Genomic DNA, 25,168 nt, shown 5'->3' with positions numbered 1-25,168 from the left:
TTTAAAATTTCAGAGTTTTCCTTCTTTGATCCTAATGATGCCTCATGCCAGGAAATTCTCTTTGATCCCAAAACTTCCGTCTCAGAATTATTTGCCATTTTAAGACAATGGGTTCCTCAGGTCCAGCAAAACATTGACATTATTGGAAATGAGGTAAAAAAAATTGTTGCATTTTCCATTTTGCATTGTTGTTAGGATTGTTAATGGTATAGATCCCTCCCACCCCACCCATCTGAATGGGGAGATAGTGATGAAGGTGAAGCCTTCAAGGTTTTGCTTTTGTCCTTTGTGTTTCCATGGGCAGCAGGTGGGTGCTCTGATCTTGTCCTCCTGCTCCTCATGCACTGTACTTTCTTACACTTGGGGTTCCAGCACTGGAGACATTTGGGTAGGGGTAGGGAGAGGCACTTTGCATATTTTCTCCTTTATACAAATTGCTTTTGCAAACTTGCATGCATTTCTTGAAGGGATTTGATCACCATCACATTCTGTCTACAATTTTGAATGATTTGACAAAGATCTGGGCTTTTAAATATAAAAATGTTTGATTCTTGGAGGGGGCCGTTCTTGACCCATATGTTGTCATATTATAGGAGGACAGTGTTTGTACTTTCTTAAAGTAGTATTCTACTGATTGGGGAAAAGTTTTTTTTGCTCATTTTTGAGAAGAGAAATATTTTGAGTAACAGATTACTTTGGAGTCATCTTTTAAGAATTTTCTTCTGTGGGGAACAAGTTCAATATTCATTATGTTGACTGCAGGATATTCATTATTGTTGGGTGTAATTCAGGTAGGACAGACTAACTCGGCTCCTCAGCACTGATTTGGAAGTCACTGGTACTTCTGTAGTTAGATTGTAATCGTGTTTTTTCTTGGCTTTCTTAGATTCTTAAGAGAGGTTGCAATGTGAATGATAGAGATGGACTGACAGATATGACTCTTTTACATTACACTTGCAAGTCTGGAGCTCATGGTATTGGTAAGTATGTGGTAATCTGTTGCTTGCTTGGGTCGTCTGCATCTGTGCTTGCTTAACCTCTGTGTGCACCAGTCAGAGACCTGAGAAGACAGTCAACAGGCAGAACTCTTCAACTGGGTGAGGAATCTGTTAGGTCCTTCCTAAACCTTGTTTCTTTTTCTCTGGAAAGTTTTACACTCTCCTGCGACCTCTGACTTTTCTGCAGCAGGCTCCCTGTCTAATTGCTTCCTAGCTGGTCTGTCCTAGAATTTTCCCAAGGGCTTCCAGCAGGGTGAGTCCAAAGTTCATATTCTAGGCATAGCAATCTCCACAGAATCCCAGATTTTGTAGGCTTGAAGGAGGTGTGTTCCAATTTAGGAATCATCTATGTGTGTTTTCCAAAATTGATACTCTCCTGTGGTTTTAGCATTTTATAAATCTGCCTCTAGCTAAACTATAGATTGTGATTATCTCTCCCAATTTCAGTAGTCCAATACGGAGTGCCTGAAACTTCGGGTGGTGTAAGACTCTTCCCCTCCATAATCCATCATTGACTGGTACTTTTGTAAAGTAAAAATGGATTTATGATATGAAAATGAAATAAAGCCCCAATATTTTTAAAAAGGCATAAAATTATATTTTAGTCAATGTAGTCAGAAGAAATATTACCTAGGGGAAAAAAGTTACGAAAATTACAGATTACAGCTTGGAATTTCTAGATCCACACTTTTTTTTCTCCCTTGGAATATTTTTTTTATGATTCTTTTTAGTTATACATGACAGTAGATGCCATTTTGACATAATTAAACAAGCATGGAATATACCTGTTCTAACTCAGACCTCAGTATCTCTCCACCCCCTTCCTTCCCCCAACCTCCTGCTTTCTTCCCTCTATTGATCTTTCTGCCATTTACCCGTAGTTATTTTTCCACAGCACTCACTTTGAGTAGCACATTATTTTTAAAGGCTTCATAGTATTCCATAATATGGGTGTCTCAATTTATTTAACCAGTTTTAATATTGTACTTTTAGGTTGTTTCAGAATTTTATTTTTAATAAACAGTGCAGTAATGAAAAACTTTATAGATGAGTGTTCACAAACCTGAATATGATTATTTTTTTAGAATAAATTCCTGAAAGTGAAGCTTTTGAGGTGTTAAGGTATATTCAGTGTGCTTTGACTTTTTCCATTGGGACTTAAAAGGTGTACTGGGAAAAAGTAATTTAGAAAATCTTCTCTAGGTGATGTAGAGACAGCTGTAAAATTTGCAGCTCGACTTATTGACCTGGGAGCAGATGTCAGTTTGCGGAGTCGCTGGACAAATATGAATGCTTTGCATTATGCTGCTTATTTTGATGTCCCAGAACTTATAAGATTGATTTTGAAGACCTCAAAACCAAAAGGCAAGTATTATCAGATCACTGTTAGCTGTTATTAATTGGAGATTTTAATAGTAGCATAAAATTATAGTTTAAAGCAATTTTTCTTCTAATGCATTAATTACTATCCTTTCACATAAGTCTTAGTATAAAAAGACACAAAAATAGCATTCTTTGGGTTTTCCTATCTTTTCAGATTCTCCAGTGTAACATGGGTTTATGTGTAATTGATTCTAGGTGCTTTATAATTCTTTCATCTTGCTTGGGTAGCCAGGAATAGAGCAATAAAGCCTTCGGAGGTAGGCATAGAAGTAATAAAGGATATTTCTTTTAGATGGTGTTCATTTCTGAAATTCTGTGATTCTACTTAACAGATGAAATTTCAGTCCGATCCCCGTTGCCCTTCCCCGAAAAATCTCAATGGTGGTATACTAAAATTGAAGATCTTAACATCTAAATCCCAAGCCTGGCTTTTGACTTTCTGGTTCTCCTCTTGAGGGGGGGGGGTGTCAGTTATCTTTGGAGAGCAAGTGAAAAGCATTTCTTTAGTAAAAGAGAGTATGCTGAATTGCCCCTACTGTAGAAGACATGTTTTAGAGATTCCATAGGAAAATGGAACATTAGTTTCTAACCACAGATTCACAAGGATGGTCAATTTTCTCTTTGAAATTTTACCTTTTCACTTTCTTAATGGTATTGGGGAAAGCCTGTATTGATGGTACCTTGTCTTTTTTAAAAAAATATTTTTTTTAGTTGTTAGTAGACCCTTTATTATTTACTTATTTATATGCAGTGATGAGAAATGAACCCAGTGCCTCACACATGCCAAGCAAGTGCGCTACCGCTGAGCCCCAGCCCCAGCCTCTTGTCTTTAATAGTTGAAGAAAGTTTGTCCTGAGCATATCTGGCTTGCCTGCAGGTGTAGGTAGGGCATGCAGGGATGGTGGTGTGTAGATTAAGGTAAATCTGCAGAACCAGAGGCATATTAAATAGAAATATTGCAGAAAATGTTATAGGAAACATTCAACATGGGATTCCCAAGTCTGGAGAATTTCCCATGGTTAAGTATACCACAATGACGATTTATTGAAAGATATCAAAATGTCCTTAGAATTTCAAGATTTCTTTTCTTGTAATGAACTCCAACCCCTTTTCTTATAATGATTTGTTGAATAGGGTATTATGAACGATGGATGTATATTTATATGTGTGTGTGTGTGTGTGTGTGTGTGTGTGTGTGTGTGTGCACGTGCATACATTTATATGTTTAGTCTTTAATTGGTGAGATAATTCTGCATTGTTTCACCTAGTGGGAGTTAAAGAATTAGCAGTCTTTTTTCCTGCTAAGAACTAAATAGTAAATAAATATTTTATATTTTTCAGACCATATGATCTGTTAAGTTCATGATTATAAGCATGAGAGTAGCCTTAGAAAAATGTCAGTGAATGAGAGTGCCTGTGATCCAGTAAAACTTAGAAACAGATGGTGAGGTGGGTTTTGCCCATGGGTCATACATAGTTTGTTGATCCCTGACCTAAACCCTATTGCTTTGCTGTGGTTGTCAGAGCAAATGTGAAAGAGATTTAGTGAGAGGTCATGGGAAAGCAGTAATTTATACAAATACAAATTATTGCCATTCATTACTTTTAATATGATTTGGTTTGTGATAGCTGGAAGACCCATGATAGTATCACTTGATTTTAATAATAATGAACTTTATTATACTAGAAAAATAATCAGTTGATTGTTTTGGCCAGATTGTAATGCAAAGATTTTATTCCATTGAGAAACAGTACTTCTGGTGGGTTAATTTAAGTCTTATAAAAGGCTAAAAATCCCCAAGCCCCCAAGCTTTCCATTTCCTGTTAAATTATAATAGCTAAATTTAAAATTTTAGTTAATATACTTGTCATGTTTAATTGCAGATGTGGATGCCACTTGCAGTGACTTTAATTTTGGAACGGCTTTGCATATTGCAGCGTATAACTTGTGTGCAGGTGCTACAAAATGCTTACTGGAGCTTGGAGCAAACCCCGCATTTAGGGTAAGAGGTTGAAGTAAAAGAACGAGAAAATTTATATTATCTCCTAACAGAGAGCTGAATTCAGATGTTGTTATCAATAGAAGAACTCCTATATGACTGAGCAATTTATATATATATATACATATATGCCTAAATGTATTTAGATATAAAGAGTATGATGAGATTTATCTTAAATACATTTATGGCATGAATTTCAGTCCTTTTATATTAAGTTCTACAACATTTGCATTTAGGAAAGTAAACTCATCTTAAAAATATCATAATATTTGAGTTTTAAATATCTTTAGGTTTTGGATATATTTATAAAAGTTAACGTTAAATACAAAGGTGTATATTAAGGTGATTTTTAAATTAGATAATACTTTTTAAATTATTTTGAAAAGAAAACTTATGCCAAAAGATTAAAAGTTAAAATAAGTACAAACTTTAAATATACCTCTAAGAATGTAAAAACACATTTGAAAAGCACAGTTAGCCGTGTCCCTTGGAGCACAGGGTGATGGCCACAGTGTTAGAAGAACATGGAATTCTGTAATGAGTAAGCCTGCTCACATTAGGAAGACATCATCATCGTGGCTATTTTGTTTTCTTAACACAAGTTTCAGTTGCTACATTTCATGGTAGCAGAATCGTGCAACTGGCTTTCAAAAGTGAGGACATGAGCAATGTGCAGGCTCAGGGGACTGAGGCAGGAGGATGTAAGTTCAAGGCCAGCCTGGGCAATTTAGTGAGACCCTATCTCAAAATAAAAAATGAAAAGGGGGCTGGGAATGTGGCTCAGGCGGTAGCGCGCTCGTCTGGCATGCATGCGGCCTGGGTTCGATCCTCAGCACCACATACCAACAAAAGATGTTGTGTCCGCCGAGAACTAAGAAATAAATACTAAAAATTCTCTCTCTCTCTCTCTCTCTCTCTCTCTCTCTCCTCTCTCACTCTCTCTTTAAAAAAAAAAAATGAAAAGGGCTGTGGATGTAGCTCAGGGATAGAGAGCCCCTGAGTTCAACAGTACAACGTACAAAAAAAGAAAAAAAAAAAGTGAGGACCCTACAAAAGATACAAGACTACTTATGACTCATCAGCACAGTGTTAAAATTTTTTTTGGGGGGGTGGCTGGAGATGTGGCTCAAGCGGTAGCGCGCTCGCCTGGCATGCGTGTGGCCCGGGTTCGATCCTCAGCACCACATACAAACAAAATGTTGTGTCCGCCGAAAACTAAAAAAAAATATTAAAATTCTCTCTTTTTTAAAAAAATTTTTTTGTGTTTCTCCACGTGTATTCATCTCTCTAGGAATACATATCAGTGCTATGCATATGTTTCTTGTATTTTGTATTTTTCCTTGAAATATCAGATTTAAGTAGTCCATCACCATCGCAGAAATCTGGGAACAGGTCTTCCCTTCTCATTTTTACTCAGGACCAAGCTGACTTGAGTTTTAAAACAAACAACAATAACAACAACAAAATGTTGGGCAGCTGCAAACCACGTGTGCACTTAAAGCCTTAACTTTAAAAATCTGTATGGATTCTTTGAAGATCATCAGTAGAGGAGAAGAAATGGTTTTCCATTAACAAAACTATCTTGATTCATCATATTAAAAAAGATTGAGAAACCTGGACTTTCTCATAAAGTCCAAGGTTTTTGGTTGGGGAAAATAAGGAAGGTGTCTTTTCTAAGGGAAGCATAGTATGGAGAATAGGAAGGCCAAGGACTTGGTTGGGTCAAGGTTAGGGTGCAGACGGCTGAGACTGTAACATCATCTCTGCCAGAAATCATATCAATGATTTTGAGCCATTAATCTCTTTATCTCTGATTTTCCTAATTGGCATACTGGAAATTTCAGTATTTTTTTATTTAATTGGTTATTGTCTCTTCCACTTTAATATGAACCTGCAAAGGGCAGGGATTCTGCTTTGTTCACAAGCTTTTCCCTGACCTGAGAAGGAAGGGAGATGGCTTGTACAACAGGGTTTTCGTTATATGGACACCACGCTGATAAAGTGTGTTTGTGTCTGGTGTCTTGTCACAGGATAAATTCCAGGCTACAGTCTCTTCTTTATAGTGCTAAAGAGCATGTCTCTTGACAATAGGCCAAATTTTAGAAACATGAGAACTATAGTTTCTGTTTCTGAAATCTAAGTTACTTCATGAGTGGACAGGAGGCCCAGGTCACCAATCCCAGGTGGCAGCGGTGGAGTAGTGGATTGTAGTCAGTGTTCCTTAATGATGGGGATGCATTTAAAGCAGTGCATTGCTAGGTGATTTTGTCCTTGTGCGAACATCATAGTGTGCATTTACCTAAGTGGCTGTGCCATCACAAGGTTATTCAGTCTATGGGAGCACTATTGTATATATGGTCCCTTATTGACCAAAATATCTTTAAGTGGTGCATGGCTGTGGTTGGATCTGGGAATGGAAAGCCAGTCAGCCCTGTGACTTCTCTTTCCAAGCTTGCCCTCTCTGTACCTGAGCAGCCAGATATGCTATTCACCTGGGCTTTGGAACCTGTCCTTCCCAGCACACAGAACACTTCTCCCTCATTTCCTGAGGATCTCCATATACACACAACTTCCAGGGAGGCCCTCCCTGGCCACTCTGTATTAATAACTCCTCCTACACCTACCTCTGAGCCCAGGGTCTCCATTCCTTTTCTTTTCTACTGTTTTCATTTTCTTTTCTCATTCCTTTTCTCTTACTACTGTTTAATACACCGTATAACTTACTTGTTTAATTGTTTAAATTCTGTCTCTCCCACCAGAATATATGTTCTTCTTGCATAGAGTAAGTGTCCAGTAAATATTTTTGAATAAATAAAAGATACATGCGTTTAACTTAAAATTCTGCCATAAAAGAATTTCATGTGACCATCCAGGGCTCTAATTCAGTAGGAGTTGAAGATTTTCTCTTTATTTGTAGAATGACAAAGGACAGATCCCTGCTGATGTTGTTCCAGATCCAGTGGACATGCCGTTGGAAATGGCCGATGCTGCAGCCACTGCTAAGGAGATCAAGCAGATGCTTCTAGATGCGGTGCCCCTGTCATGTAGCGTCACAAAGGCCATGCTTCAAAACTGTGATCATGTTACTGCCAAGTCAATGCTTACCTCTCTCGGCTTGAAGTTAGGGGATCGTGTGGTCATCGCAGGACAGAAGGTACAGTAAGCAACTGTGGGCCCCGAAGCTATGTCCATGGCCTGTGTTCAAAGGTGTGTGCAGCATGGTCAGAGTTTTGAATTTTTGGGAAAAGGTTCAATGTAGAGGTAGGAGGTCCCTTATTGACTGAGAATATGCAATTTAGATGTAAGTTTACTATGAAGTCTGATTTATGGATGTAAACTTATTAGAACTTGACAGGGAAAGTGTCTGTGTTTGCATGGGAAAGAGTGGAGCAGAGTGGAGCTGCTGAATAAATTTAGAGGCATGAGCTGAGCAGTGATCTAGCCCCCTTGTCTGTGCAGTCCCCACCCCACCTCCAGGGCTCCTCCCACTGCAAGAGTACAGAGGTCAAGTGAGGGAGACCCTACTGTTCTTCAGTGTTTGGCTCCAAGATCCCACAAACAGGGACATGTAACCTGACAGGAAAGAGTTCTATGCAAAGGAAGACTCCTCCCTCCCCTGACCCCACCCCACCAACAGTGCATCAGACTGCAGATCCCTCAGAGTGGCAGCTTCTGTGTGGCATTTGTGGTGGCCAGTCTTTTAGTTTTCTGATACCTTCTTTTCTTTTTGCCATGCTGGGGGTGGAACCCAGGGCCTTGTCCATGCTAGCCAAGTGCTCCATCACTGAGCTAAGCCTCCAGCTCCACCGGAGGTTCTGTTTTTGTTTTTAATTTTGACATCACTAGAGAACATAGTGTGGAGCTTGGAACAGGGCATTCCTGCTTGGATGCTGAAATTCCCAACACCTTCACCTTTCAATATCTGAATGGGTTTTGTTGGGGGTGATGGAGATTTTTCAGAAAATTGCAATTTACAGACTTGATATATTAAGAAAATTGATTCAAAAAGGAATCAAAGCTACAAATAATTAGGTCAAGAATGACTTTTACCAAAATAATGCCTTCACAGGACATTTATTAGGTTTTCACTGTCTGTGGAGTTAAAACACCAGGAGATTATGAATGCATGGCTTTTTAAATTTAGATTGAGTGTTAATCTTTAGTAGTATTCATTCCTATAACTATGTCTGAGAATGTGGACCCTTAAGAGAGTTATTCTGTTGTTTTATCTTATTTTTCATTTTGGTTAATTCTAGCTGCACTGAAGAGCAGTCTCTAGTTGTAATGTGGACTTGTCTCTCTTTCCTTTCAGTTCCATTGATAAAGAGTTAACTCTTTTATTATTATTTCATGTCCCATTTAGTGTTCCTTATTCTGAAGACTACTTTGAGACAGTGAAATTTTTAAGACTTCTCTGGTAAATTTGCCAGGAGGAGGATACTTGGAATTACTAATAATTCTAAAAATTGTTTTGATATATATTTTCTTTAGGTTGGGACATTAAGATTTTGTGGAACAACTGAATTTGCAAGTGGGCAGTGGGCTGGCATTGAATTAGATGAACCAGAAGGAAAAAACAATGGAAGTGTTGGAAAAGTCCAGTACTTTAAATGTTCCCCCAAATATGGTAAGGTTGATGCTATTTAACTTACTAAGGATTAACTAAAAAATAATCAGATTTTACTCTTATAGATTTTTTTTTTTTTTTTGATGATGCTGGGGATTGAACCAGGGCTGACGCATGCAAAGCTCACACTCTACTACTGAGCTGCACCTCCAGTCTCTCTTACAGTTTTTAAATGAAACTTTTCTCCTGACTACTTATATGGTCGATGAGGGGAATGGGGATTTAGGGAGGAGTTTTTAAAAATAGGAGATGTTATAGCATGTTTATTCACATTGATAAGAATTACAGAAAAGAGAAGTGGAGGCTGCGGGAGTGGAAGGGCAGTCGCAGGAGGAGAGCCCTCGAAGAGCTGACGAGGCTGGAATCCAGCCTAGGGGTGACCTGGCATTGCATCAGGCACAGCTTCCCCTCCCCAAGGAAAGAAGTGGTGGGGAGGTGGGGAGATTCTCTTTTGACTGTGAGTGTCCTTTCAAAAGCTGAGAAGTGAGACCATTAGCTAATATTAGGAGAGGGAAGGGTATTTGGAAGTTTGAGGAAAGAGGAGATTCAAGAAGTTCATTGAGGAGAAGGAGAATGTGGCCAGGTCAGGGAGGTATGGTAGATGGCCAGGTGCTGCTGAGGGCCAAATGGGAGCCTGTTGTCATAGACTAATTATTAGAGTTAGACCAGCATGCGAGATTAGGTGTTTTTTTTTTTTTTCTTAAGTCATATTAAACTGTTTGGTTGTAGGTGCTGATTAAGCAGAATCTGGTTTCACCAGGGCTATTTTTTTTTCTCAAATTACAAATAGAAGGAAGTAGGCAGAGGAGTTGAGGATTTTAGGAGAGCGGTGAGCGTGATGAATGGTGGAATCTAGGACAGCTGGTGGGGAAAATGAGGATGCTACTGGGGAGATGGACCATGACAGCGTGGTGGGATTGACTATTTCCATGAGGTGGAGGGGCCATGGGGTGCTGGAGTTAGTGACCTGGAGTGGTTGAGGCTCCAGCATACCTTGTGGAGAGCTGTACAGGTTACGATGAGCCTGGCAGCTGAGCTGGAGGAGAGGGACAGCTCATGGGAAGGGCAGTGCTCAAGGAACAGACAGCCTGGGTGTTAGGTGGCTGCCTAGGTGGGTGTGGCATTCACCATGAGCCAAGCCAGGAGGAGAGGAGTGGGGGAGGTCAGGGAGCCAGCCAGCTGCTGGAGGTTTTTACTGGATGAGGATGAATATTAGTGACTCCAACTTCTGTTGTGGCTTCCTGAAGGAGAGGTAGGAGTGGTACAGTCAGGTTGCAGGCCTTGCCTCGGATCAGCATCTCTATAGAAGCACTCAACAGATGTTAACCCTTGGCTCTTATAAATTTACCAAAATTACTAGTTTCTTTTTTGTTACATTTAGGATGGAGCCTTGGGGATTTGTCTATTAAGAATTTTTTTTGTGTTTACAAAATTTGCTCACTATGTAAAATTTGAAAAACAAAAAAAAGAGAAAGAAGAAAATAAAAATCACCTGTACTTTTTTTTCTCTTTAGTATTTCTCCCACAAAATTTGGATCATGTATATAGTAGTTACATGTTCTGCATCTTTATTTGACATCCTATTATAATGTCCCTGAATCTTTAAGTATTATTTGAAAATGGGATTTTTAATGGCTCTATTTCCTTTAATTTTTCCAATTGGGTGAAAATTTCTGTTTGGATTCACATTTCTCTGGTTGTGGCAAAATAGAACATTTAAAATGTCTTGTTTTACTATATGTATTTTTTGTGTTATTAGCAGTTGTCTATTCATATTATTTGCCCATTAAATTGATATATTAGTGTTTTCTTAAAAAAAGAAACTGATATGAGTTTTAGAAAATACATTATTTGGAATATTGGCTCTTATATTTATTATAGATATTTTGCTCAATTTGTCATTTGCCTTTGAACTTTGTTTGCAGTGTTTTGGGGCATCTAGTTATACACAGTGAAAAGGCTTTTCCTTTATAAATTGTTGTATTGCTTTCATTCCTTGATGGATAGTTCTTTCTAACCAAAGATTAGTAACAATGTATTTTATTCCTTTGAATATTTTAATTTTTTTACATGTGATTATGTAATTCACTTAAAGCTTACTGGTTAGTGGTGTAAGATTAAGGTTTTAATTTTAGTTTTCCTCTGTTAACTGTCAAGCAGACTAAGGGCAGGACCAAAAACCTTTAGCTACACACAGAGCAGATGTAAATCAGACTTAGGGGAAATAGTTTGTCTAGAAATTTTATGTGGATTACCAAACCCATCATTCCAAGGTATTGATTCAGCTCAGCACCCCAGGAGCAGTCAGTCCTGCTTTAGTACCAAGGCCTGCTGGGGTGGGGATCCTGTGTTGGAATTCTGAAGGTGGGAGTAGCCCTTCCTGCTGACTCAGCCACAGTCCCTAAGGTCCTTAAGGTGGAGGAGTTGGTGAATCCCCTGCAAACCAGAAGCCAAAACATTTGTTTCTTCTGAGCAATGTTTCTCTTTCTCTGTTTTGAAATCTGTCCTTTACCCTTCTTTTATTACAAATTAAGTTCTTATAAATGCTGTGGTCTGTTTCAGGATTGCTTTTTTCTAATGATCTTTTGATTCTAGCACATATTATTATTTTTTTAATTGTAGAAGTTTTATAATGAATTTTAGAACTCGGTGGTAATACTGGTTTAATGTCTTTTAATAATTACCAAAGTGAATACATGAACCTAGTTTTGATAAGTTGATTTCTATTCTAAAGCTTATTAAATGAATCAAAACCCTCCTTTGACTTATCTTTCCCTGCCTTCTGAATCTGGCTCTTTAGCGGCCAAAGCTTTTTCAACTCCTTTAGCTGTATCTTCTGATATTAGTATCCATGTTTATAAATAGTATATTTATATGACTCTTTCTTGATTTTTCCAGCTTTAGACATCTTTTGGCTTAGTATTTAGAGATTCATTGCTCTTACTCTTCTAAGTCAGTTTCTTTCTTGTTGTTTTAGAGGAGCCTACTGTTCAGTAGCTTTCTGACAAAGGATGCTTGAGAAATAAAATGTTTTGAGACTTTCCATTCTAAAAATGTGTTTATTTTGCTGGGCAGGGAGTGCATGCTTGTAATTGTAGCAGCTTGGGAGGCTAAGGCAGGAGGATAGCAAGCTTGAGATCAGTTTCAGCAATTTAGCAATTCCCTGTCTCAAAATAAAGAATAAAACCAGGACTGGGTTGTGGCTCAGTGGTAGAGCATTTGCCTAGGATGTATAAGGTCCTGAGTACTGCAGTCAATCAATCAATCAATCAATCAATCAATCAAAAATATGTTTACCATCCTGTATTGCATGATGATGATGGTTTGGGATATGGAATGTTGAGTACATGTTCCCTCAGTATTTTGAAGGTGATCCTCTGTTGTCTAATGTAGAGTTTGGTGAATTTTCTATAAAGGGACAGGTAGTAAAAGGTTTGGGTCTTGTGGGCTACAGCTTTGCCTCTGCTGCTGTAGTGAGGAGGCAGCCACAGACAGCGTGTAATCTGTGCCAGAAAAGCTTTACAGAACAGGCGGTGGGCACGGTGTCTCTTGGGTCCATAGTTTGCCAACTACTTTCTTGAGCTTCCAGTATTGCCAGTTAGAAGTTTCAAAGTCTTTCTGCCTTTTGTTTTTGACCTTTTTCCTTCTCATGGAAGCTTTGAACATTTTTTCCCCTTCTTTTTTAGTGTTTTCTTTTAGAGTTCATACTATTTTTATTCCTTCTTGATATTTTAGTGGGGGTTTTGGGAGGAACTGGAATTAAAGACATATTTATCTGGATATTTATTATTCTTTATTTAATTTATTAACTTTTTGTGGTACTGGGGATTAAACCTGGGAGCTCTATCACTAAGCTACATCCCCAGCCCCTTTTATTCTCTTTAGAGTCAGGGTCTCCCTAAGTTGCCCACACTGGCCTCGCAGTCCTCCTGCTTGAAGCCCCCCTAGCATCTGGGAGCACAAGCGTGGGTCCCCACACCAAGCTTTATTCCTTTTTTTTGAAAATAATTCTTCTTTATGTGTTTATTTTTAGTTAAACTTTAAAGTTGTCTGTCAAGATCCAGGGAAAATCTCATCAGAACTTTGGTTGCCTCGAGTGACGGGATGACTAGACCTGTATACTGTGCTCACTGTGGACTTGGTATCCAGGCTCTGCTTTGGCTTTATTTTTGTTTTATTCTTGCTTAGCAAAAAAAAAAATCAAGAAGAGGGATGGTTCTATAAATGAGGTTTTATATGCTATATTCATCTTTTTAATTCACTGAATAAAATATTTAATTTTTTAAAAAAACAAATACACTTTATCCTATGGAAAATTTCTGGTCAGACCTTGAAAGAAAAACCATATATTTTCCCTGAGATTCAGAAAAAAAAAATAACTAATTGAACTCCATTATTACGATATTACTGATACTAATCAAGTAAATTAGAAAAATAATTCATACTATTTTTATGTGCGTTAATTTTTAGTTTTCCCATTTATTTATCTATATCTACACATGGAATATTTTTTAATAAAGGTAATATTGTATTTTAATAATGTATAAAACATATAACTTGATTTTTGTCTTCTTGATTTACTTCTCACATTTTCAATATTATTGTATAATTGTCTTATTTGTCAATGGTGATACAGCACAGCAGTCCCCCTTATTCTTGGTTTTGCTTGGTGTGGCTTCAGTTAACTATGGTCAGATATAGACCAAAAAATACAGTACAATACAGGATGGGGTTTTGATAGTGAGTACATTTACATAACCTTTGTTACAGTATACTGTTACACTTATCCTATTTTATTATTACTGTTGTTGATTTTTTACTGTGCCTGATTTATAAATTAAGCTTTATTGAGCTCAGTATATATAAGAAAATAACTCAATATGTGCAGAGTTTGGTACTGCTTGTGATTTTAGCCACCTGCAGAACATCTTGGAATGTGTCCACTGTGGATAAGGGGCACAACTATAGTTCACAGATATGATTAATCCTGTTACCAGACAACTTTGTTTTCTCCTCCTTACAAGTAGTGTTGCAGTAAGGACATATTTAGGTGTACAGTCTTTTCCTCCTACTTGGATTATTTCCTCATGATTAATTTCTGAAAGTGTGATTGAGATATAGTAGTAAATTAAAAATTAGGACATTCTAGTAGCTAGAAATGGTTTTGACTTGTGAAATCTGTCTTTTCCTTATACTACAGAAATGTAAACTTTTAATCTTTGTGTGCACTTCTAAGCATCATTATTTCTTTACAATTAATTCCATAAGGTTGATTATGTCAGGATTTTTGTGTTCCAGAAAGATTGTACAAAGTTACATCCCCAGAGCAACAATTTGTGTCTTCAAACCCTCAGCAATACCAGATGTCATCGTAGGGCTTTAAAGTGTGTGTGTGTGTGTGTGTCTGTGTTAGGCTGTAAGAATTGAGAAGAGTAGAGAGACAAGGAAAAGCTCATGAGTAGGAGACAGGAGAAAAATGGCAAATAAGTGAAAGAAGGAGAGTCAGGAAAGCCAGGGCGAGGTATGGGATCCAAGGCAGGAAAGCGTTTCAAGATGAGCAGAAAAGAGATCCAGGGGACACTTTTTATCTGTGAATAGTGCACTTGGTTTTTGTATTGTCCTTTAGCATTTCTACCTGGCTGTGAAACAAATTGTTTTTAATATGTTACTTTTTGGTCATAATATGTATTTGTTAGGTTGTAAACAATAAATGAAAGAGTGTGACCTCCATATGTGATGACCTCACTTTCTCTTTTTAAACGCCCTGGAGGTAGACTTGGCATTCTCCGCTCTGCATACTTGGGCTGGATATTTTGTTGTCTTGTCAACTCCTTTCTGAAGGAGTGTTGTGCTCCCAGCTGCGACAGGCAGCCCCCACCCCCACCCCCATCCTGCTCTCCGCAGCACACTATGGGTTGCTTCCAATTGTCAGGAACTGAGGGCCAGGCCTTTCGGGAAAACTATATTTTATAGGCAAAAGAATGCATCTCTTCCATATGTAAGGCACTGTAATTGGGCACAGTGGGGAATGCGGAGATGAGTAATGTTTGAATTTTGTCTTTAAAAGGTATAAAGTCTGGGAAGAGAGGTAAGACATGGCATAAAAGGCTATAATGTGAGAAAAACATAAATCCTGAGGAGTTATAAAGTGACATGGAAGAATAGGTTTTTATATTATATACTGCATTTTTATTTACCGGTAGCTTAGAAATAATAGAGCACTATTACTTTAAATCATTTCCCTTTCCCCCAGTTTCTTACCACCTGGTTATTTATCTCTTATGTGGTTCTTAAACCATCACTGGTGTGAGTCTTAACTAGACTGTAAGCTCTTTGAGGAAAAGTACCACTTTACTTGCTTTTCTGTCCCTCACTACAGGACCTGTATTAGGCTCTAAGAAGGAACTTGCAGATTTATGTCACCAAGCATTTATACTTGCCCCTTTATTTGAAATGCTTTAAATTGTTTACACTGACCTAAATTCTTCCCTGTCTCTTAGGTATATTTGCACCTCTTTCAAAGATAAGTAAAGCGAAAGATCGAAGGAAGAACATAACACACGCTCCTTCCATGAAAGCCGTGCCTCTCATCAGGTCCCAGAAAATTGATGTAGGTCACGTCACCTCAAAAGTGAATACTGGTAGGTCAAATCAGAAAGGAGGCAATCCTCCTCCGTGTTTTTGCTTTATTCCTGGGATTCCTAACGTCTAGGCTGCTTTGCTCTCTTTCCTTAGCCAGCCGTGAAACCTGAATTGAGTACCACTGCAGGTTTGTGTTTCCCAGCCGCAGTCAGGTTTAAAGGCTTCAGCTTCTAACAAGGGTGGTTCAGATTTGTCCCTCCCTTTCCTTTCCTGTTGTCTCCATACCTCTAACCCCCCCTAATATAACTCAGAGCTGGCTTTGGTACCTCCAACAAGCCTGTGTGAAAAGGCTCACTTCACGTTCCTCACCTGTTCAAGGACATGCAGAGACTCCTGTCACCACGCCCGGACTCCTGACACCAGCAGAGTCCTCCTTCACCTGCTGCAGTCCCTTCTGTTGTTGAGCCTCGGTTTGCCGAATCTCTCCCTGTCTCTGTACTCACTGTGCTTGTTCCTTCCTGCAGCCCCGTCTTGGGCACAGGTGTGACTTCTGCTCTGGGGTGTCCTTGCTGGGCTTGACCTCCTTACCCACACCCTTTTTCTCCAAGGAAATTTGCCCAGGGTCTCTGTTTTACCTAATCTCTTTGTTCTCTGGCCTTGTACTTACTTTTTACCTATGCTTCCCAATTGTGAGTTATTACTTTGGATTTTGTCCACTGATTGCTTTATTTGTGCAAATCTTTTATTCTCTCAGCAGAATTTTAATCTTTAAATGGGCTGTGAGAATATTCTGTCTTCTATTCAGTGTGGCACATAGCAGAGAATTAGGGGCTCAATAAATAATTTGTTAACTCATTAACAGCTGAAATAGAAAGACTTTCAAACGTGATGAGATAATTGTCTCCAAAAACTTGGTGTGGTGTTTCTATTCTGTTCCATTGGGCTATTTGAATATTGCTGTGTCAAAATTCACTTCATAATTGCTCTAATTTAAAATTAATAAATCTTGATATCTAGTAGAGGAAAGTCTCCCACCTTATTCTTGATAATTGTCTTTCCTATTTTGGGGCTTTATACATCACACTTCCTTATTAATTCTAGAATAAGTAGTTAAGTTTCTTTTAAAAAATAATCTGCTGTGGTTTTAACTTGTATTAAATTTAAACCTTAAATCAATTTAAAAAGAACTGACATCTTTATAATAGTTAGTCTTTTAATTATGCCCTTGGAATAATTTTCTGTTTAATTATGTTCTTTAAAAATATCTCTCTACAGTTTTTTTTTTTTTCAATTCTCTTTCACCCCAACCCAGTGGGTGAGCAGGTACCTAAAATCCCAAGGAAGGGCAACCCTTGTTTCTGAATGGAGAAACTGTGGTTCTAAAAACATGCATGGAGTCCCCAGAGTTCTTTCTGTTTTATCATAGCTGGACCCTAGAGGCAGAATCCATCTCATGACAGAGTAGGGAAATGAAAACCGTGGGAGGTGTTGTACTCAGGATGCGAGGAAGGAGTGTCCTGGAGCTGTCAGGGAGATCACGAGAAGATGTGACTTTCAAATATTAGACAGGAACTCCCAGGTTGGGTGTGTATGAATCTGACCAAAGGTGGTGGTCTCTGGATAGACTACTTCCCAGGCCCAACTGACTACTTGGTGGCATAGCACATAAAATAGATTTGAATGTCACTGCAGAGATTTTGGAAACTCAGTGGCCATGGGAACTGCTGCGCACAGAAGGTGGGCAGAAAGTTCTAGCCTGAACCTAACCAGGTTGTGACTTCTGCTAAAGCAAAAGAAAACCAACCAACAAAACAACATTCTCCAAAGGGTTTAACGTGACTCATTGTCCAATAACAAAACATTCACATAGGAACTCTAAGATGATACGGATGTTGCAACTAACACATAAAGACTTTAAAGAATAGAATAATTGTAAAGAATAATTGTAACTATGCTCCAAGAACTAAGGGTGAATTCTCTTGAAACAAATGGAAAGACAATTTTAGCAGAGAAACAGAAGATGTGAAGAGTCATATATTGTGTGTACACACACAGACACACACACAAGTAAACCTTGGATGATTTGTGTAAAATCACTGGATTATATCAAGGTTGGTTTCCTGATTTGGGATTATAGTTTTGTAAAACATTATCTTTGGAGAAACTGGACAAAGTGTACAGGGATCTTATATTACTTTTTACAGCATGAATTTACGGTGATCTCAATTAAAACTTTCAAAAAAAGGACCAAATGGATAATTAAGACAGAAAAACATAATAATTAAATTATTAAAAAATAAGAAATCTACCCAGCAGGTTGTCTTCTCATTCCATTTGTGGTGTCTAGTTCAGGTCCTCATCCCTGATTGCTGTCATAGTTTCCCCAAGTTTCTGCAATCAGCTTCTCCACCTCTGGTTTTCTTTTAGGCCTTAAGTTGGAGAAATGTTACATAACCAGGACTCTGTGAGGCCAGTCCTCCTTTTTAAAGCCCAGTGGAGACTCCTCCACTACTGAAGAGCTTCCATTCCTTAGGCAGGCACTCTTACCTGGGAGATCTTCTGACACCTGTCCATCTAGTCTTACTTCTCCATCCAAAAACTACTCCATTCCAGCCAAGTACTTACCGTGCTCTGTCTTCCTGCAAGAGCTACTTTCTCTCCATTCTGAGCTTCCATTCTTAATTCTTCCTGACCGTACCTCCAGTGTTCTGGGGAAAGATCTCACTTGTTCCTCAAGGCCTATCTCAGTGTTTTGTGGCCTTGGTGATGGCGCACTTGTTCATGGTTACAGCAGCAGTTACTGTCTCCTTCTCCTGTCCTCGTGAAGAGTATTCTCACATTTTACTCATGCCATCCATATTGAACCGAGCAGGACCTACCTCCTCAGGGCATGGACCATGCCTTGTTAATCTTTGAGTACCTTGTGATATTCAAAGTCCCAAGGACAGTTCTTTGTTAAAAATGCTTCATAAGTAAATAGAATTCTACCAGACAGAACTTAAAATTATGTGTAGCCCGTTTGATTTCCTATTTAAATTATTTAGTTCTGTACAGTTGAAACAAAAGTCTTAATAAGGCAGATTATTATTTAAGAGCTTCCCTGCTCCATGTAAAAGTTTTGTGAGAGTAGGGTGTGGTAGAGTGGGGTAGTCATTTTCAGAATACCAATGACAAAGTACAGGACTTCTTACCATCTGAACTCTCATAAGTGAAGAATTGCTATAATAATTGGCAAAAATTTTTACCCCAAATTCACTGCACAGAATACCTGCTGCAATGAATTGCATGCAAACATTGGTGAACTAGTTGTTTGCAGGTTCCAGTGAGCTGTGGCCCCTGCACGTCCTGTCTTCAGTTTGCTGTACCTGACAGCACGGTGCAGATGTGCTCACCAGAGGGTATGTCAGCCGTCAGTGAGGCACCTGGGTGGCACATGTTTTGTATTCCTTGGAAATCCTTAGCAGATCATGAAATTGGGGCTTTCATATTGGCTGCAAATGCATTCTTTTTCCTCTAAAGATGAAATATTGGTTTCTGTGTTTATTATCCAACATGTTTTCAGAAGAAGATAAGATTTAGATGAAGAGGAATGCATGTAGTTTTTAAAACAAATACATTTTTTTGTGTGTTTAATGTTAAAGAAAATTCTCTTTTGCTGAAAGTGCTTTATTTTCATGTCCTAGGATTGATGACATCAAAAAAAGAGAGTGCTTCTGAATCAGCACTTTCGTTGCCTCCTAGTGAAGAATTGAAAACTTTAACAGAGAAAGATGGTAATATAATTTATAACTTCTAAAAATTTAATTTGCTGGTGGAATTTTAATATAGAAAAACAGCTTACATGGGGGTTAAGTTTTAAAGTTAACCAGCTCATAATAAAGTGTGTGCTTTAAAAGAGATAAATTCCTATACTGCATTTCTTATGTAGATAGACTTAGAGAACTATTGGATTGGATTAAAAGAGGCAATAAAAGGAGATTGCATAGTTACAAACAGCCTGACAGCAATGTTTAAGTTGCCTTACCTGTCAAATCCTTAGGTGAGCAGTATTGAACTTTGGCCATCTTAAAACATATTAATGGCATTTTTGTGTGTGTGTGTTTTATAATGTAAATAAAATAGGACTCTACTGTCAGTATTTATTTAAGGTGATGGTGGTCAGATTAGATAGGTAGTTAACATTAATGGATATAGTAGCACCTCCTATTTAAGATTGTGCTGAATCCTTAAAAAACAATTACTTGTGTTATAAAATCTTTTTTTTTTTTTTTTTGGAGTGGGGGGTACTGGGGATTTAATGCAGGGGTGCTTTACCACTGAGCTACAGCCTCTGTCCTTTATTTTTTATTTTGAGACAGGGTCTTGCTAAATTGCTTAGGGCCTTGCTAAGTTGCTGAGACTCGCCTTGATCCTCCTGCCTCAGCTTCCTGAGACACTGGGATTATAGGCATGTGCCCAAAGTCTTTTTTAACTACAATATATTTGGATGACATCAGGTATTTAACACTAGATAATCCACAGTTGAGGAAGCTAAATGGAGCATTTCAGAAGGATTTGCCTAGAAAAGCATCTCCTTGGCCCACTTCTTATTTTCTGCACTTGAATGCATTCTTTTGTGTTTCTGTTTTAGTTACCCTGCACGGATCCATCAGCAGCTCCTCCTCTACATCTTCTTTGGAACACAAACAGAGCTACCCCAAGAAAGCGAATGCAAGCAGCAATAACAAGAAGACCATGAGCAAAAGCCCTTCTCTGCCATCTCGAGCCAGTGCTGGTATCTATGGCTTTTTCAACCAGGCTTTCTTGGTGTTTTTTATCTTGGTTTGTTTGTAAGTAGATTTGCTCTTTTTAAATGTGTAGAAGGAACTCTTTACTGCAGTCAGATTGAACTACTTGCACTCTTCTTTGTCTCCCCCTGGGCCTTAAGCCAGGTCTCTTTGTTTTGCTGTTGGATATAAGATATTGCATTAATTTTCACTTAAATTTGCTCCTGAGGGTTTCATCCCATCTGAATTTTGTTTCTTGTGTCTTGCCTGTTAGTCTTCTTTAAAAGAGATAAATTCCTATACTACATTTCTTATGTAGATAGACTTAGAGAACTACTGGACTGGATTAAAAGAGGGAATAAAAGGAGATTGCATAGTTACAAACGGCCTGACAGCAATGTTTAAGTTGCCTTACCTGTCAAATCCTTAGGTGAGCAGTATTGAACTTTGGCCATCTTAAAACATATTAATGGCATTTTTCTCACATGCTTCTGTATCATCTTCATATTTAAAAAGCATGTTTTCTCTGCTTTTACTCAAGTTATTGTTTAAAACTATGTAGGACAGGGTCAGAGAGCCCCTTCCGAGATGCCAGTGGCAGCCTGTCCTTATGTGACTTTTAACTAACTGGCTAAGGGTCCAGTCCCCTTTTCTCCAACTGTATGTGAGGATACATAGAACAATTATTTAGACTTGTTGAAATTGTGTCTATTGCAGTTTACTTGTTTATTTAAATAGAAAACTTGTCCAGAAACTTGTCCATTTAGGCCCAAATCAGTTGTGTGTGTGTGTGTGTGTGTGTTCTTGAGGATCAAATCCAGGGGTACTTTACCACTGAGCCACACCCCCAGCCCTTTTTATTTTTTATTTTGAGACAGGGTCTCACTAAATTGCCCTTGCAATCCCTACTGTCTCAGCCTCTAGAATTTCTGGGATTGCAGGCATGCGCCACCATGTCTAGCTCCAAATTATTCTTAATGACCCTCATGATAACCTCATGATAATTACCATAGTTCTTTTTTAATACTTGTGCTCCTTTTAGTATTTTATTATAGAAAATGTTCATTATGTATTTTTTTTCTTTAAAATATTAATGGAAAAAAAAAAGAAAAAGGGAAAACCAAAACACCCAGAAATAACATTGACATAATACATCTGAAATTGGGACCCTAAAATTGGGGAACCCAACTTGGAGATTTTGCCTACGAATGTTCACCTGACCAATTTCTCCTTAACACAGTGAGGCACAGAGGAGAGAAGTTACAACGATATAATCCTACTTGTGTGTATTTTATTTATAGATTAAGGTCCCTCTCAATTAATATTTAGATTTTTGATATTTTTTTAAATTTTTACATGTATATGTGAGAATAGAATCACCTTTTTTTTTTTAGCTTTTATAAGTAATAGTTCTAGTGGGCCTACATGCATACCTTTTTTCCTTTTATCAATTTGAGTGTTATGTAGATAAATAATAGTGAAGATGAAGACAGTGGTCAGAGTAGGAAAGAAAACCTTTCAGAGGGAGGGGGAACAGAGAATGGAGGTGTGTTTGGAACCCTAGTGACATTTCCTTAATAAATCTGTCCAGAGTGTGGGTAGATATTCCACTTTTCCTATATTTGTTTGCATTTGAAAGAAACGTAAACTGCAGAGAATGGACAATAATGGAAGGACAGGCTAAAGAATTAGAGGAGCAGAAAGGAAGGATTAGGGCAATGGGGGGGGGCAGGGAGGAAGCTGGGTTCAGGGTTGGCCTCACTGTATCCCGTTTTTGATCTTGCCATCTTTGGCCATTGTGGGCAGGCGGATGGGGACAGACAAGGATTTCTATTAATCTGGGTGTACCGCCTTTGAGCTGCAAACACTGTGTCTCAGATCATTCCTTGGTTTGTGTCCTATTTTTCATTTTAGCTTTTATGAAAGGTACTATGTAAACTATAAAGTGCTATGAACTCTCGGTTATTAGAGGGGCCCAGGACTTCTTAGTCCAGCAGCTGATCTAGACCTTCCTTCCCCATGGGCTTAGGTGCCTTCCTTCATCATTGTGTTTTCAGCTTCTCTGTTCACAGAGTGACTTGTTCCTTCCCAGGCCCTCACCTTGGGTTCTCCAGACTTCCCAGGGGGTTGGGTCTTCAGTCTGCTCACATGCCCACAAGACAGGGGCCCACCTGTTCTCTGCCAGCCTTGGTAATTGGATAGCTTTGGAGATGGTATTTCTCTGGGACTTCTGATATCTAATAGGGTGTATTGTAGGGTTTAGTTTTGAATCAAGTAGAGAATGGTTTTGTTCTTTAATTAGGAAATATATTGGGAGTAACTGGATTGAGTTATAGACTTAGTATCCCATATCCAAAATACTTAGGACCCAGAAGTGTGTTAGATTTATTTTTTTCAGGTTTTGGAATATTTACCTGGATAACTGGTTGAGAATCTCTAAGCCCCAAAATCTGAAATCTGAGAATTTTTGAGTGTTAAAACTCCCTTGAGCTTTGGCAGTTTAACCTGAGTGGGAATTTGTGCATTGGAGCTCAAAATGGTTTAGATTTTGGAGAATTTTAAATTCTATATTTTTATATTATATTAACTACTGTAGCACTTTTACCTTCAAATCACATTTCTGTGTGTATCATTTACACTGAATCCAGGTAAAACGACAATGACTCTAGCATTTTGCTAGAGTAGGGACTGGCAAATTACAACCCGATGGCCAAATCTGACCTCCACCTGATTTTGTAAGTGTGGTGGTTTTATGGAAACACAGCTGTGCCTGTTCCTTTATGCATTATGTACATCTGCTTTCATGCTTCCACAGCAGAGCTGAGTCACTGTGACACAGACAGTATGGCTTGCAAAGCTTAAACTATTTACTGCTTCACATAAAAAGCTGGCTGGTCCTGTCCCTAGTAGAGAGTACTACAGGTGGTCCTGGCAGAATTGATTCTACCCGGAATCGAGTGTGTGAATTTCCTATGGCAATAATTTTCTCAGAAAACCCTTACACTTTTGCTCTATGTGCCTTGGCCTTCCCTGTGAGAAATGCAGTCGCAGATGACATACATAATGAAAGGTATCTGATGTTGAAATTTCCAGCTAACTCCTTAGAATGCATAGTGATTTTTTTTTTTTTTGGACTAATGTGCCTTTTGAGTTTTCTACTTTTTTTTTCCCCTCTTTTCCTCTTATCTCCCATCCACCACCCCAACAGGTTTGAATTCCTCAGCAACATCTATAGCAAATAATAGCCGTCGTGAAGGGGAGCTCCGCCTTGGAGATAGGGTGTTGGTGGTTGGCCAGAGAGTTGGTACCATTAAGTTCTTTGGGACAACAAACTTTGCTCCAGGTAACTCATCTCAATATTCTTTGCTCAATTTTAATTCTTTAGAGTATAAAAGGTTTAAAATTTTAGAGGTAAATAAAATTGAATCATAGAGAATTCTCGATTAACAGCTTTTGTGGATAATAGCAATAGTATGTGTGTACACGCACACAAGCACACACACATACACACATACACACACGTAAAACAGTGATCCACACTCAGATTGCCTGGATTGACTTACATCCATAAGTTTCTCTTATTGATTGTGTTTCCATTTGTCTAATGTTAAAATTAGTTGTCATTTCCCAAGTTTATTCTTACTGATTGCTGAGTGTGCTAAATGACAGGGGAAACCTTTTCAGGATTAGGATTTTTTCCAAGGATAATCCATAAAGTGAGTATGTAATGAATTAAGTGTACAGTTTTTTTTTAAACAGGGTGACTTGGAGAAAAAAGCAGAGGAAAATGGAAAGAGCTTCTATACACCCTTCTGTGTACCTTAAAAATGCATATTTGTGTTTTTGTATATTCATCCCAACCTACCTATGCTTTATATTGATTTTTCAAAAGTAAGGGTTAGTTTCTTGTACATTTTCGAATATTATAATTTTACACTGAAGTTTCAAATGAAATTGTACGTTTTAAATAGCAATATGCTATTTTAACACATGGTGGCATTGCTGCATTTTAGGAAAAGGTTACCTAGAACATTGATTAAAAAAAAAGTTTGTGGTGTAGCATTCTTTTAAGAACCACAAAGGATCTGAGATTTTACCCTGTTTGCAAACTATCAAGTTAGCCTGCCATAGTATTAGATGTTAATGGAAGATGGGAGAATTCAAGGTCAAGAGACAAAGGACTTTGGTACTCACAAGAATAGCAGTAGCCATAGAATTAGCATTTTCTTGCATTGTTCCCTAAGCTTGAGCTTCAGTTTCAACAGGGTGGGACTGAGGGATAGGTGACACCTGGTCACCAGTGGTTTATGAGCTTAGGAAGTCTGAACCTCTTTGTGGACACCGTGTTTTTCCACAATGTGCACCTTTTGCTCTGTCGGGGACTCCCATCTCTATCCTCCAAGATGTCCTCTACACACACACACACAGCCATGGAAAGATAGTCTGGAACACAGTCAGTCAGTGCCACTGTCTGTTGGACACTCAGAAACACGAGACAGCCCCCAACATCTTCTTGTTTCAGCAATACCACTTTTAACTGCAAGTCAGTAGGTTGACTTGAGACAGCTTGTATGTTTTATATTTCATGGCTCTTTGGGGGACTCCAGGTAGCAGCAATTAAGATTAGTTAGGATGTACTTAACAGTTCTCAAGTAAAAACTTAGAGAACTCACAGGTAGGTTAATTTTCACAATCTCTCTCTATCTCTGCACTTCCCTCTTTCTGACCTTATAACAAGGCTAGGATGGTTTGATTCTTTGGATACAACTCATTATTTTAGGTTTACTTTTAACTTTTAAATTTCTAATGTAA

At 38.3% G+C, this 25,168-nt stretch overlaps 1 protein-coding gene across 5 annotated transcripts in view; it reads left to right on the top strand.

Annotated features, from left to right (window-relative positions):
• The window catches only part of Clip4 (CAP-Gly domain containing linker protein family member 4), a 100,670-nt gene that overhangs the window by 58,582 nt on the left and 16,920 nt on the right, over window positions 1-25,168 (top strand). For all 5 annotated transcript variants that reach the window (XM_078029453.1, XM_078029454.1, XM_078029452.1 and 2 more), the window contains 10 exons: window positions 14-153; window positions 887-980; window positions 2,202-2,363; window positions 4,266-4,384; window positions 7,299-7,535; window positions 8,873-9,008; window positions 15,509-15,649; window positions 19,274-19,363; window positions 20,221-20,364; window positions 23,565-23,699. In XM_078029453.1, the coding sequence (XP_077885579.1) occupies window positions 14-153; window positions 887-980; window positions 2,202-2,363; window positions 4,266-4,384; window positions 7,299-7,535; window positions 8,873-9,008; window positions 15,509-15,649; window positions 19,274-19,363; window positions 20,221-20,364; window positions 23,565-23,699 (1,398 nt within the window). The remainder of the gene's footprint in view (window positions 1-13; window positions 154-886; window positions 981-2,201; window positions 2,364-4,265; window positions 4,385-7,298; window positions 7,536-8,872; window positions 9,009-15,508; window positions 15,650-19,273; window positions 19,364-20,220; window positions 20,365-23,564; window positions 23,700-25,168) is intronic.

Source organism: Ictidomys tridecemlineatus, chromosome 12 (assembly GCF_052094955.1).
Source record: "Ictidomys tridecemlineatus isolate mIctTri1 chromosome 12, mIctTri1.hap1, whole genome shotgun sequence".
Classification (NCBI taxonomy): domain Eukaryota; kingdom Metazoa; phylum Chordata; class Mammalia; order Rodentia; family Sciuridae; genus Ictidomys; species Ictidomys tridecemlineatus.
The sequence above is the reverse complement of the archived record's forward strand: the minus strand, read 5'-3'. Positions and strand labels throughout refer to the sequence as shown.